General features: G+C 34.7%; 1 protein-coding gene across 1 annotated transcript in view; it reads right to left on the reverse strand.

The window, feature by feature from the left end:
- Window positions 1-15,350, reverse strand: part of LOC107288342 (contactin-associated protein-like 4) — a 238,347-nt gene that overhangs the window by 132,024 nt on the left and 90,973 nt on the right. The window contains exon 3 of the mRNA XM_029284329.1: window positions 12,362-12,555. Coding sequence (XP_029140162.1) covers window positions 12,362-12,555 — 194 coding nt within the window. The remainder of the gene's footprint in view (window positions 1-12,361; window positions 12,556-15,350) is intronic.

Below are 15,350 nucleotides of genomic sequence, written 5' to 3' on the forward strand. Positions count from 1 at the left end.
TGTCAACCAAAGGCAACTATTCTTTCCCTGGCTAGATACTGAGAAGAGGATAAGAAATGCAGAAGGTGTTCAAATAAACTTATTATTTCCCTCTGCTCAGTTGAAAAAGTTGAGTGCAAAATTTTACTCTATTTTATTTACAGTTTGATTTGTTAAGGATTAAACGAGTCTCAGTCCATCTTTCATTTGCACTCCTGAAAATATATCTCTACCAATTTAGATCTCTTGGAAGTAATTTGAAATAAAGGGTAGGGGGATATTAATAATAGATGGTGCTACAAGTGAATAGATGTTCAACTGGAATATTAATTGCCCCTGTTGCTACAATATGGACCATTTCCACTTTCCAAGTGGTTTTCAAGAGCAGTTTCATATACTGTGCATTTCAAAAACCCATAAATATAGTGAGCAAACCATGGGTGACAATCCAAAGGGCTTCCAGGTAGGGCTTTGATACAATGACGTTATATTTGCAATGTAAAACCATGGGGGAAAATGGGTCTCTTATTACTATATATACTTATGAATGTGCTAAAACGCACTCAAAATATTGAGTTTAGCCTATCTGAGGATATATCCATGAATAGATATGGTAGTCGTTTTTAAAAAGTCCCATATATCTCATATATACATGGATATGTGCTAACTTACAGATAAGCTGACTCTTTAATTTTTATCAAAAATGCTGTGAAAAATGGATAAGCCATGGATGAGCCCAACTATGAAAATTAAAACACAAGACATTTTTGAAGGTCGGCTTATCCATGGGTGGCATATTTTTCAAGGTATTTTGGTTAAAGATTTGAGTGACAGCTTATCCGCAGTTAAAATTATATGCAAGTACTTATGATAAGCTTCAAGAACATCTGGGAGTTCTGTTTGTTTATTAAGAAGTAATGATTCTATGCTTTAGTGAGAATGTGTAAATTGAGTTTCAGATATTAACATTTAATGTTACTAGGAAAAATAAATGTGAGATATGTTCCAGAAAACAGTCTTTTGTTGTTGTTGCTGCTGTTGAACCAACAGGCTGTAATATCATTTATTCATAATTATCCAGTGGTTTCCATCCTTTTTTAAATAAACATTTTAAAAATGAAAAAAAAATCAAATGACAAAATGATTCCCCTGAACATAGGATCTGCAATTTATAATACATTGAAATAAAGACACATGGTAAGGAAAACAGAAAGTATTGGACTTCAAAAATCATTTGAAATAAATATGACTCGTAAGAAATACAAGTCATTTGCTTCAGTGCAAATGAAAATCTATAACAACTCAGAACTCAACTAATATTTGCAGTTTTCTATGGCTATTTTTTTTTTCTTTATTGCACAGGATTCATTCATTAATTCACTTGAATCACTCACTCTGAATTGTTCTGAGTTTTGCTAATTAGATTCTGCTTCCTTACCACCACCTATGCCCTCCAAAAGTCATTTGTACAGTCTCACATTAGCACAGAAAGAACAAGAGAAAAAGGGGATCAGCTTCAAATCTGTTTTCTATTGGATTACAGGAAAATGATTTCTGATATCACTTGATGAATACCAAGAAGATAAAAATCATTAATATGCTAATTCTCTCTCTGTCTTTCTCAGTCATCTTTCTAGTAGATTTATATAGCAGATGGATTATAACAATATACACATCTTCTCTGACAAATATATAATTTGTTTTCAGTACAACTAATTCCAAGGCATGTGTGATTATGATTGCATACTTAGCCCATAATCCTGTATTTTCTTACACTATGCTTTCTCACTAAAAATAAACCTCATTGATCTAAATGAGATCAAATGCTTATTTCACAACCTTCCTTTCTAGTCCCTCTTGGAACCCCTTCCTGATTGGATCTGGCTAGCTACCGTAGATGCTAGGTTTTTCTGGTTATAAAATTTCCGTAAACCTTTCTGCTAAAGGTACTAAATCACAGGATTCATCTGAAATTATGTTATTGCTGCTTTGGACCATATTTGATGGTTGTGAAGTTCTGCAATGTGCTGCTGCTGCTGCTGCTGCTTTTCTGTTGAACATCTTTCCATCATTTTGGAGCATCCTTCAATGCTTACAAAACAACAATGGAAGAGTCCCTTTCTAATATATTTTCTCTAAAGTTGAATTATAAGATGAGAAGCCAGGAAGACTGCAGCCCAGTGGAGAGGTGATTATCTATTTTCTCACATCTATTTTGCCATTTTATATCTAGGTTAAGGAAATGATCCCCAAGCTTTATTCTTGAGAATTTCACTTTTTCTCATCTTACTGAATGGTAATCATAGGTAATTAGAACAGTCATTAAAAAAAAACTCTGAATGTTTATTTATTAAGGACAGTTTTACAACACTATTTTAATGAATTCAATCAATCAATTGGAATAGAGCTGGGCGGGACCTTGGAGGTCTTCTAATCTAACCCTCTGCTCAAGGAGGAGATCCTATACTATTTCAGAGAAATAACTGTCTAGTCTCTTCTTAAAAACCTCCAGTGATGAAGCACCCACAACTTCTGATGGCAAGCTATTCCACTGGTTAATTGTTCTCACTGTTAGGAAATTTCTCCTTAATTCCAGATCACTTCTCTCCTTAATTAGTTTCCATCCATTGTTTCTTGTCCTGCCCTCTGGTGCTTTGAAAAATAAGTTGACCCCTTCCTCTTTGTGACAGCCTCTACTCCTATCATGTCCCCCCTGGTCCTTCTTTTCTCTAGATTAGCCAAACTCAAATTCTGCAACCATTCTTCATATTTTAATGTCCAGGTCTTTAATCATTTAGTTGCTCTTATTTGCACTTTTTTCAAAATCTCAACATTGTTTTTGTAATATGCAGTATTCCAGGTGTGGCCTTACTAAGGCTTTATAAAGCGGTACTAATATTTCATGTGATTTTGATTCTATGCCTCTGTTTATACAACCAAGGATTGTATTAGGTTTTTTTTGCTGCTGCAGCACATTGCTGCCTTACATTTTAAGTGATTGTCCACTAGGACTCCAAAGTCCCTCTCACAGTTACTGTTTTTGAGCCAGGTTTTTGCCTAACCTGTACTTGTACCTTTGATTTTTCCTGTAAGTGTAAAGCCTTGCTTTTCTCCATATTAAATTTCATTTTCCTAGATAGGATCCATTTTTCAAGTCTTTCAAGTTCTTTTTGGATCCTTATCTTCTGCATGTTGGCTCTTCCTGCCAGCTTAGTGTCATCTGCAAATTTGATGAGCTTTCCTTCTATTCCCTCATCCAAGTCCTTTATGAAGATATTGAAGAGTACTGGGCCTAAGCCGGAATCTTGTGGTGCCCTATTGCTTACTTCTCTCCATGTACATGTAGTACCATTAAGGACGACTAGTTAAATATGGCTTGTCAGCCAATTACAAATCCATCCAGTAGTAATGTTGTCTATCCCACATTTTTCTAGCTTACCAAGAAGTAGGTTGTGGTCTATATTGCCGAACACTTGCTGAAGTCTAAGTGTAGTAAGTCCACAGTATTTTGTTTGTCTATTAATTTAGTCACAGTGTCAAAGAATGAAATAAGATTGGTTTGGCATGATCTGTTTTTAACAAATCCGTTCTGACTACTAGTTATAACTTTATTTGTTTCTAGAGGTTTGCAGATCTGTTTTTCATTATCTTTTCCAGGATCTTCCGAGGTATTGATGTTACGCTGATTGGTCTGTAGTTTCCTGGTTCTGTTTTTTTTCCCCCTTTTGAAGATAGGAACCACATCAGCCTTTTCCAATCCTCAGGTAATTTCCTGATGTTCCAGGATTTTTGAAAGATATGGTGCAATGGTTCTGAGATAACATCTGCCAGCTCCTTCAGAACTCTGGAGTATATTGCATAGTTCTGATACACTAGAATTATACAATTGAAAATAGCACTAACTGCAATAAACACAAGTTCTATCCATTCAATTAAGCCAGAATGCTGGACATGGACTACATGTCAATTCATTTCTCTACATAGAGAAACATAATATCTACTATAGGCAGGAGTACTAAATTATACAGCATTTGCACTTCCATTGAACCTTTAAGAGGACAAAATCACAAAAAGATATAGGGCTAAAAAATAACAGGTATAATTAATTATGCTGCATGCTACATGTTTTATGGCGATTCACAGACTTTAAAAGAATGACTCTCAATTAAACCAGTCTTGATCATTAGCAATATGTTGTATCTGATCTAGAGTGCTAAAGTTCCAAGTATCTTATTTTCCCCCAAACTATAACTCAAATGAAGAACAGCACACAGGGTCTAGTTTTAGGATGGATTGTAAACAGATCAATACCACCTGAAAATATTATTGAGGGCTATTAAACTTGTGTAGCGAGGCATAATGCCAATCCTGGATTATCTGCAGGATATCAAATGGAAGTTACAGAAGATCCAGTCCCCATAAGCACAGAGACAATTGGTTTAGGATTTTCGGAAATAGGAGACAGCAGTTGAAGAACAGTGAAAATAAATGTCACAGTAAAGATAGAAGTAACACGATTTGACTCCTCCATTCCAGACTACTGTAATAAATACAGAGCCATCACTTGTGTTCACTGGAACTGCAAGGAAAAGATCTTTCTTGTTGCGTATTTTGTAGAAGATTATGAAAATTGATCAGTATGCAATATGCATAATGCCAAGGTCACAGGCCTTAAGGCAAACTATGGTAAATGTTGAAAGGAAATAAAATTACTTTTTTCCATTAATTAAAGTGCTGTTAATTACTACGCAAAAAAATTGAAACAAAGCAGAATTAAGCCATGTCTAAAAGTTATTTGGCCAAACTGTACTTAAAAAATGTCAGATCATTTTGGGATTCCCATAGTCTAAGTTACAAATTGAATGTTTAAGAAAAACACGAACCCAGAATGTAATCTTATACAAATCATAGTACTTCCAGTATATTCTACATGATACAGCATTGTTTCTCAGGGGGAAATGTGTCTTTATTTATTTATTAAATTCAAATGCTGCCCATATCATTATTGAAGTATTTCTTTGTGGTTTACAAAATGATAAAAAGTGAAATATGAAAACAATTAAAATGAACGTATTAAATACAAACAAAAATCTAAGAGGTCGTGCAGTACAGGAATGGGACCATCCCCCATATATAGCTCCCCTATCAGGATTCTAGACCAACTGGCAGAGCCAGGTTTTAAGGCTCTTCCATAAGGCCAAAAAGGTGGGAGTCCGCCTATTCATTGTTAGGTAATCTTTCCAAACTTGTGGGTGCGCTCAGCAGACTATCACAGATTCTAATGATGGTTTCCCACACCTATGGTTGATAGTACTCATGTCCCAATGTAATACATTTCAAAGTACTTTTTCCCTAACACACCAACAAAATAGCAGGTGCACAAGCAGATACTAGTAATCCAAGAAGTTGGAATTCAGCATGCCAGAGAAGAGGGATGGTCAATTTATGAAGGCTGAAATCCTACTCATCTATCACCATAGACCTTGCTCAGTATGAATGAGTTGGTTTTCAGCGGTGTATTAATGGCAACATGTTTGCCATATTTGCCTCAAAAAAATTATATAACTAGAAATTAGAACTCAGACTTTTTCTGTGTCAAAATATCATCAATTAAATGTTGGATTCATTACATGATATAATCATGTAAGTATTATCCATGGTTCTACTCCTTTTCTGGTTTATACCTGAAAAAAAATATTATGGCAATGCTTGACAACAATGGCTTAAGATAATGAGCTAAGATCAGCAAGAGCTTTATACTTGTGAGGATTAAGATTTAAATCTTTCATTTGCCCAGCAATGAGAAATTCACGCCATCTCATATATTACTAAAAAAAAAATAGCTTTCAACATGCTGACTATGTTACACAGCATGATCTGGAAGGCTACAATTTCTCCAGCCTTGGACTTCAGAATGTTCTGAAGTCATCAACTTCTTTTGATGAGTTTATCACTGACAGTTCAGAGATTCTTTAAATGTGTTCTTGTAAATGCAATTATGAAGAATGGCCAGTCTTCTAAAATACCAGCAGCGACTGCAAAGAGGAGAAAGCATAGTTAAGATTCTGAGCTGTCAGATTAGAAATTTGCAACTACTTTGTTGCTAATTGATGACAGAGGAAGATTCCCAGGCACAAGTCCTCACAGCTCAGGGATCTGCTTTTTGGAGATAAACAGCAAGCTCATTATACAATATAAGAAAGAAGGAATTCTCACATCAATGAGTACAACTGGGAAAAACAGACTATGGATTCAACTCTCTTTATACTGCTGTTTGGGGAACTGAGTTAATTTATGTAAAATGCCAATATCAACATATCTATTGATATTTTTTTACTACTACTCAGAGATAAATGGTTTCATCTATAGGAAAATACAGATATAAATTACTTTCTAAAGAAGATCTCCTCAGGCACCTACTATAGCTCAATATGTGAACAGGTTTAAACTGGATGAAAACCAGATACACTGATACCTTTCTGTTTGCTGCTTGATCTTTGAGCTCCATGCATTCAGCTATAGGTTTTAAGTAAAGTAGTATTTCTGTTTCCTTAACTTAAGGGCAGTTCTCTAAATGTTTTAAGATGTCCATCTAAATGGCCAACTGTTTTCAGATGCTAAGCACCATGCAATTTTTATGCCAACCCCATCCACCCCTTTCCAGCAATAATACTATTTAAAAATTGGTAAAATCTCACAAGATAAGTATTTTTTTTAATGAGATTACAACATTGGCCAGTTCTGCTATCCCCAGTTTGAAGCTCCCAATGTGTCAGTCAGTGTCTGAAAAAGACTCACCTATGCCCACTAATATATTTAGTACAATACTCTGGCTCACAATGGTCCTTCAGGCCTTCATAGAGGAATCTGTCTCAGATTAAAAATGTTCCACCACGATTTGCAGTAATATACTAGAGGAAGGCTATTATTAGTGAGTTTCAATTATGTTTCAGAATACGAAGATTCAAAGAGAATATTAGTAAGTATTTGGGTGCTGGGAGTATAAGCAATATCTTGCATGTCTATGGAGATTCTCAGTCACCCAGATCATGGTTGTCCCAAAGGTGCTTTGTTTAACTGGACTTTCTTTGTTCTTCCTTGAAGATGTTTTGCTTCTCATCCAAGAAGCTTCTTCAGTTCTGATAGCCTTTCTTCAAGCAAAATGTCTTCAAGGACAAACAAAGAAAGTCCAGTTGACTCTTGAAAAAAGCACCTTTGGAACATATTTGCATATTGCAATTATTCCTATGGTACAGTGATAAATTATCCGCAAAATCATGATTAAATGAGCAGGAAAATAAATCCTTGTAGAGTCATCTCCCATACAGCTTTGGATCACAACCTTTACGCTTATTTCCAAAATAGGCAATATTCTCAACTATTTCACTGACCTTGCCATTGATGAAGAGGTGGATTTCATTCCCAATATTCTTTATCAGTTTGGCAGCTATGCAACTGTGGCCAGGAAAAAGAAATATGTTTGATCCAGTGCTTTTTTTGTAAATAAAAAAAAAGGTGCCAGAACTCACACGTCATACAACCCGCCTTGCCTACCCTACAAGGTTCCATCCAAAAAAGGTGCCGTAACTCCATTCTGGGCGTTCTATGACAAAAAAAAGCCCTGGTTTGATCTGATATGTTTGATCTGTGAACGTTTAATTCCTGTAAAGCATCTGGTTCCATAAACTCTGGAAGGAGGTAGACTTAGATTCATATTGTAACCTTTGTTGTTAAAATTGTAATTCCCTAACCGAAACTACTTTCCCCGATTATAAATGATAACAGTCTTTATTCCATTATAAAATGAATGCACAACTTCCATGTTTCTGTGTAGAAGACATTATTTGAAAAATGAGCCATGTAAACTTTTTTGCAGCTACTAAAATTACTAGATTTTTCTAAAAATACAGAATTAGTCATATTGTTCAGGCTTACTTGCTACTGCATTTTCTAAAAAAGAAAAATAATTATAGAACAAAGTAACCAGTTGCAGAAATAATATCTGAGATCAGTGTACTCAGTTACATTCCTTATAATGAAAATGTAAACTTTTCCCTCAAGTTTTAGCCTTTCTCTTTAAGCTACTTTTGTAAGAATAGCAGCTTTTATGGGTAATAATAAAACATTCCTATTGAAGTGGGGGGATTCCATTTCAGTGATAGATGGTTTAGGTATCCCTCACTCATATTTATTATCAATTATTCTTTTCTCCTCTCTACTCCATATATAACATTAGTTGACTTGAATGGGAAAAGAAATTCTATTAAAACCTCTGTGGAAAGAAGATGCTTTGAAAAAATAGAATCAAATATTATCCTGCCTGATTTTTAACAACTTTTTTTCCCTTGCTCTAGTAGACATTTCCATTGCTATTCAAAATGAACTTTTTCAGTTAACTTACTTCTGTGAGTAGGTGTCTTTCTGAAAGAGGAAAGCCCACACTAATTTATAACCCTTAATAGCTCTACTTGGAGATCTAAATTCCTATGAATAAATTTGTAAGCAAAATAATGGCTATAATGAATAAAATAATCTTTTCTTAAAAAAAACATATATTTTAACTGAACTCTCTCTCTCTCTCTCTCTCTCTCTGTGTGTGTGTGTGTGTGTGTGTGTATGGTCTGTATATCTCTCTGTCTCTCACACACAAGCACACAAACACACTAGATTAGGGAAACACTGTCATATGGATGAACAGAATATCAATATGAGATGCATAAACAAGGGAAAATGAAGGCCAAATTTATTTGGGAGAATAAAGGAAGTTCTCCTCTTTATAATAATGATATTTTTATCAAAAGCATTTGATACCATTTAATAGCTGCCAGATATGAGCAAACCTGTTCAATTTGCCTACTAATCAGCAATTACATTCTTCTGTGGCAAGGTAGAAAAGCAGGTAATTGTACAGATTTTCAAAAAGCCAGCCTATCACTCTTTCATAGAGTGAAGAGAGTAATGGAAGGACAATGATTTCATCATGCATCACACTTTCTTTTATGAGAGTTACTTCTTATACTACTAAAAGGGGTGTCATAATTATCAAAACAGTGACGAGATGTAAAGGGGTTGCCCACATGTTGCATAGAACTGGCCAAGAGTTTTGCCTTCCTAAAACTTCATAGCTGTCTCATTTGAAAATAGATCACTTGCTGGAATGCCAGTGTGGCAAATTCATCTGTCCTTCTAATAAATATCATCAATCTGAGCTATTTATATTTGCATATATTTAACGAAACTCTTCTGGATTTGCATTCCTTGGACAAACTGTTTCCAATTACTTGCAAAGAATCCGACATCTGTCCCTAGGGTCCCTCCTTGGTTTTGAGGGGAGAAAGTGACCCCGTGGTTGATGCTGCTTCCCTCTTCAATTTTTGGGATGCCTTATATGAAGTTTCAGAACAGGGCTTTCTACCAAGAAGTATGAGTATAGCCACTTATACATTAGTGCTCAGCCCAAGGAAAAGTAGAGAAGATCAAGAAATATTGCTCCCATTCTGGCACTGAGACTCTCAAGATGCTACTAGAGCATAACCGCTAATATTACAGGGCCTTGAATTCCAAGGGATATTAATCTCAACTTTTAAGCCAATACCACTTGAAAGAAATTAAGTGAAAGAATATGTGCATTTGATTTGATCTGAATTTAATCAAATATAAAAGCAATTATCTTTGGAAAGGCCAAGATGTTTCCTCAAAAAATGTATTTTATCAGTAACCACAGCTGCTTCATCAGAAAACTGTTGCATAATCAAAAGTGTTCTAAAATAAAAAGTTACAGAGAACAGTCCCAAATTGTTTATTTTTATCTCTAAATATCTCAGAAAATCAATTAAGAAAAGGTAGTGAAGTCTAGAATTTATTAGAAAGTTTAAATCAATATTGGGTACAAATATTTCCCCTTTTTAATAAAGTCCACAAAAAGAATAATAATGTCATGTTAATGATGCTCACATGAATATAAATTACCTTATTTATAACCCATGCAGTGTCCATACAGAATATGACAAAGTACTCCTTTTAATTACTTGCACAATCTGATTCACATAGCTATTTCAAGCTCCTTTTCCTACATGATAGCAAGCAATAAAGTATGGGTTCATGCAATCATGCCTTCACCTTGTTCAGACAGCAATAACATGTAGAAATGATCCTGCCTCAAATTACAAAATTCTCAGTGTCACAACCTAAGAACATCTAAAAGTACACAAAACACACAAAACGGAGTAATCCTGTGCTCTGTTGAAACAAGGGGCAAGACAGCTTGAAATTAGAAGGAGAATATTAAAATGATGTCGCCTTCTTGCTAAGGATTATAAAATGGATCCTGGATATCATAGTTTAACAGATTCCCGCATTAATGAAATGAATTGGTTTAAATAATCTCAGATCCTTTTTAACCACCAGCTATAAATTCTCTGAAAGTTGTTTAAGAAGTAGTTAGTGTTTGTCACCTTTTAACAAAGTGTCTGAGTTTGTGACAAGCCTCATCTTCAGAGAAAACTCCTGCTGAAGGAAGGTTAAAGTGATATTTATTTTCCCTCCCTTTATTCTTGCAAAAGTGTTTTGGAGGGCTGCAGAGAGAAGAAGGGATTAATGAAAATTGACTGCATATACAGGTAGTCCTTGTTTTTACAACAGTTCATTTAGTGACCGTTCAAAGTTACAACGGCACTGAAAAAAGGGACTTATGACCGTTTTTCACAGTTATGACCTTTGCAGCAGCCCCGTGGTCACGTGATCAAAATTCAAATGTTTGATAACTGGTTCATATTTATGACTGTTGCTGTGTCCAATGTCATGTAAATCCCCTTTTGCAACCTTCTGACAAGCAAAGTCAATGGGGAAGCCAGATTCACTTAACAATCAGGTTACTAACTTATCAACTGCCGGGATTCACTTAACAACTGTGGTGAGAAAGGTCATAAAATGGGCCAAAACTGCTTAACAAATGTCTCACATAACAACAAAAACTTTGGTCGTAAGTCGAGGACTACCTGTATAGCTTTTGGAAAGGAGATTAGAAGCAGCTTCATTGCTTTCATTATCCCCAATGTTTCACTGGGGAGAAACTATACATACAGGAGAAAACAGTCAACAGCTATAGATGTAACTTCCCAATAAAAACATATTAAAAGATTTGACAATGTCACTCTTATCTACAAGTATCCTGTTTTGGTCACAAAAAAATATTAAAATAATTGATTTGCTAATCTTTTTCTAAGTGTTCATATTCTTCTATCTCTGCAATACCATTTAGTTGCATTTAAGTTTCCTTTGTAATAACTTTAATTTGCTGTTTTATACAGTAATCCTTTTAACATTTTGGATCCATTATCCAAATAACAAAAGGTTACTCTGAAGCTTCTTCTGAAAATTGGTTGTAATTTCAATAGTTAAATTATGTAATAATATCTTATTCAATTAAAAAATTGTTCTATTCAGTGAGTGAATGCATACATTTTTAAGAGGTTTAGACATTACATTATCAGCTATTAATTACCCTCAATAGCTTATATAAGAAATATATTATTCTAGGCCTCAGGGCTACTGTATTTTGTTCAGAATTTCAAATGAAGCTAATTGAAAAATATCACTGTAGTAAATTGTTAAGCTAAATTATTCAATCGCTGAACAGTTATCTTTAAGGTTATTTTTTTTAATAAAATTAAATTATATACTAATACACTGCAGTGAATTCAGTTTTAGTCATTTGAAACTAATGGACAGGATAGTTGTGACAAACTCCAAATTCAATCCAGACTATTTAAAAGTTCCCAACTTTCACACAGACAATTAAAACTGTTACAATAAAGTCAATGGATAAAGTATAACCGAAAATCTTCCAATAAGATGAAACCAATCTGAAGGTTCCTAAAAAGAGCAAGGAGAAAAACAAATACATACAATATCTCTCAAATCATATGCTGTTTTCTACAGCAGCAAGGGATTTTAAAATACACAGTGAACAAACACAGATTAAAAACTACTAAGATGAGCACTGTGTATAACAGAGAAAAGTATCTCGCTATGTTAAGGATCCTGATATTTAGAATTAGGGTCATATTGTAAATATTGATAACAATTCAGATTCAAGGAAAAATTAGAATTTTCCTCTTTATTTTTATACAATGTCTATATTATTACTTTTATGTACTACAATCTATTTCTCTGGTACTATCATGAATTTTTTTTTCAGAAGTGAGTGTTACATGCATCATGTTTTGTGTAATGTTAGGTTGTGTTTAATAATATCTATATTTGTGTCTAAACCTAAAACTGACCACACAGAATCATTTTCTTTCCTGATCAAATATATTCTAGAAATGCACCCAACAGTAATTTTGGTTGACTGAAAAAAATGACCATTAGATAAACATACCCAAATGCTTTCCTCCTGCCGATATTGCTTCCAGTTCCTTCCACTATCACTAAACATTAGGAGGTAACTGGTTACCCAGTTTGAGCTCCCATATCCACCTTGTGTAGCAACAGCAGTAATCTCAGTCCTTTCACCAAGATCGATTTGGAGCCATTGGTACTTATTTGATACAAGTGGAGTCCAACCACCAGCACCTTTAGTGGTAAAAATAAGAAGAGAAAACAAAAAGATTAATCAGTTTACAGCAAAAGCATGGAGATGTGAGCAACAACATCAAAACAAAATTCCATGACATTGTAGCTGAACCATACATAAATTTCTGGAAAATGCATTTCACTCACTTTCACACAAATATGAAAATGTTAACTGAAAAAGAAATAAAGGCAATAGATTCAATAGCTTGACTCCCTCAGGGGTTGCCACAAAGAAAAAGGAGTCAAGCTATTCTCCAAAGCACCTGAAGGCAGGACAAGAAGCAACGGATGGAAACTAACCAAAGAGAGAAGCAACCTAGAACTAAGGAGAAATTTCTTGGCAGTTAGAACAACAAACCAATGGAACAACTTACCTCCAGAAGTTGTGAATGTTCCAAAACTGGAAATTTTAAAGAAGAGATTGGACAACCATTTCTCTGAAATGGTATAGGGTTTCCTGCCTGAGCAGGGGGTTGGACTAGAAGACTACCAAGATCCCTTCCAACTCTGTTATTCTGTTATTCATAATAAACAAAAAAAATGGTGTTCCCATTAGGCCAGTAAGAGTGAAACTATCTATTATTTTGTTTCTATTCTAACTTTTCTCTGGAGCTCAAGTTGGTGTACAAGGAAGCTCTTTCTAGGTTCAAACTTCATTAAAATCATGAACCAGAATCAAATAAAAATATACACAAAGCATGAAATATTATTTTCTTTATGTATACTTCAAAAACTATCAAAATATACAGTTTAATCACTTTGTCCTATAATGGTAAGATCATTGGAGGGTATTTCCTTGTGGCAAAGTAACAAAAAATGGCAATTAAATAGGTGTCACTGAAATCTGTATCTGCTAACATACATAAAATTCTCTTTTCTGTTGGGCACATTTAAAAAAAACCCCAGCAAACATTTGTGTTGGACTGAAAAACATGTGCCATTGATTCAGTTTCACCTGGCTTATGTATGGTTAACTTCTGTGACAATGGGATGTTATTAAACCTGCCTTTCAGAATTGCCACGGAGAAAGCATTAAAACAAACTCTAGAGAAGGTCCATCAATAAATATACTATGCAAGAGAAAATAATTCTTTTGTCAGAATGAATTTTTGGGTCCTCTAAATGGTTGATGCTCTATGGTTTACTCAATTCATTTTGAAGTGGAATATTGCCAATTAATTATTTCCTTGGCCTTATCTAGCTCAGATATTAAGCAGTCTTACTTAATTATCCATACAACAAATTTCCTGAGTGATACTTTGGTATAAGAACATGAACCAGTCTAAAAGAGAGATGGCTACTTAAAACTGAAGAAACATAACAAATTGGTTCAGTTATTGTTATTGTTATAACTGAAGATAACTGATGATATTCTGTCCCCAAGAAGATTCTGTTTTTGAAACTCTTAGCACTATACTTCCAGAATTATATGATGGAATCATTTACATCAGGGGTGTCAAACTGCGTCATGCCAAAATTGCACCCACCCCTGGGGAAAATGGGGAAAAAGTTACGATACGTCGCAACACGTCACCTGACATTGCGAGTTTGACACCCCTGATTTATATAATAGAATAAGAACATAGAGGAACCCAGTAAACAATAGAAAACATATTTAGGTGGTATGCAAACAAATAAAAAACATCCCTAATTCAAGTTGCAGATTGGTCACTCAGAAGGCAGTATAAATCTTGATTTTATTATGATTTATTACAAGATGTGAAGGATTGCAGTCTTAAACAAATATGCTGTAGTATCTTATTTCTTTTTGACATAATAAATAGAACCACCCATTTTCTGGCATTTCCCACAAAATGGTTAGGCAGCTGCAGTAAAATCAGCAAAGAGATTGTGGCTCCTTAAATATTTTTTTTTCTCTCTCCCTCTCCCTCTCTCTCTTCCTATCCCTCTGTGTGTATGGGGGGGAGGGGGGTTGTGTGCCTGAAAAGCTTTTTATGTTACCAAAAACTTATATATACCATTTGTATATACCATTTGCGCTTCTGTTTACATTGTACATTTATCAAAAATAAATATGTATATCATACATTTGATAATCTAGAAATTAACGCAAAACCTGAAACTGTAGATTAGAATTACTGGAAGACTGTAATGTAAAATTCTGGTTGAATGTTTGAAAAAAAAAAACATGAAGTCTAGTTTGACAACAAAATCAGCTACTCAGAGGTGAGATCAGCATTGCTGAAAATATTGGAGCATCTATGGCAGATATTTTAATTTGGATTCTTGCGTGAATAAGGGCATTGGACAATATGGCATAAACAGTTTCTTATAAGTCCATGATTTTATGAAAAAAAACCTACAAAATCCATAAGCAGATAGGCTGAAGTAATACCAGATGTTCATTCACCTTTCAGAGCAGGCAACCTTTTGGACAATAGTGGTGGAATCAGTGATTCAGCTCTACAAAAATTAATAAAACATGTGTGGATACCTAAATAATTGTTTAGTCAATAAACACAGTCTAAACAATGAATAGCTTTCATATAACAATCAATACAGCTCCAAGCCAGATGTTTATAAATGACATGAAAGTTGTTTAGCTTCGATAAGTAACTTGCAAAAATGAAATTACATTATGTAATGTACCGTATTTATCGGCGTATAACGCGCACAGGCGTATAACACGCACCTTCATTTTAAGAGGGAAATTTCAAGAAAAAAAAAGCGCCGGCTCGAGAGCGAAAGCAAAAGGGGAGGGGGAGTGGGGCTTCGTTCACACGTGGATCCCCATGCTCGTATTTATTTACCGTATTATGCCCCGGCTGGCGGCC

This window comes from Protobothrops mucrosquamatus, unplaced genomic scaffold (genome assembly GCF_001527695.2).
Source record: "Protobothrops mucrosquamatus isolate PMUCROS unplaced genomic scaffold, P.Mucros_1.0 scaffold537, whole genome shotgun sequence".
Taxonomy (NCBI): Eukaryota; Metazoa; Chordata; class Lepidosauria; order Squamata; family Viperidae; genus Protobothrops; species Protobothrops mucrosquamatus.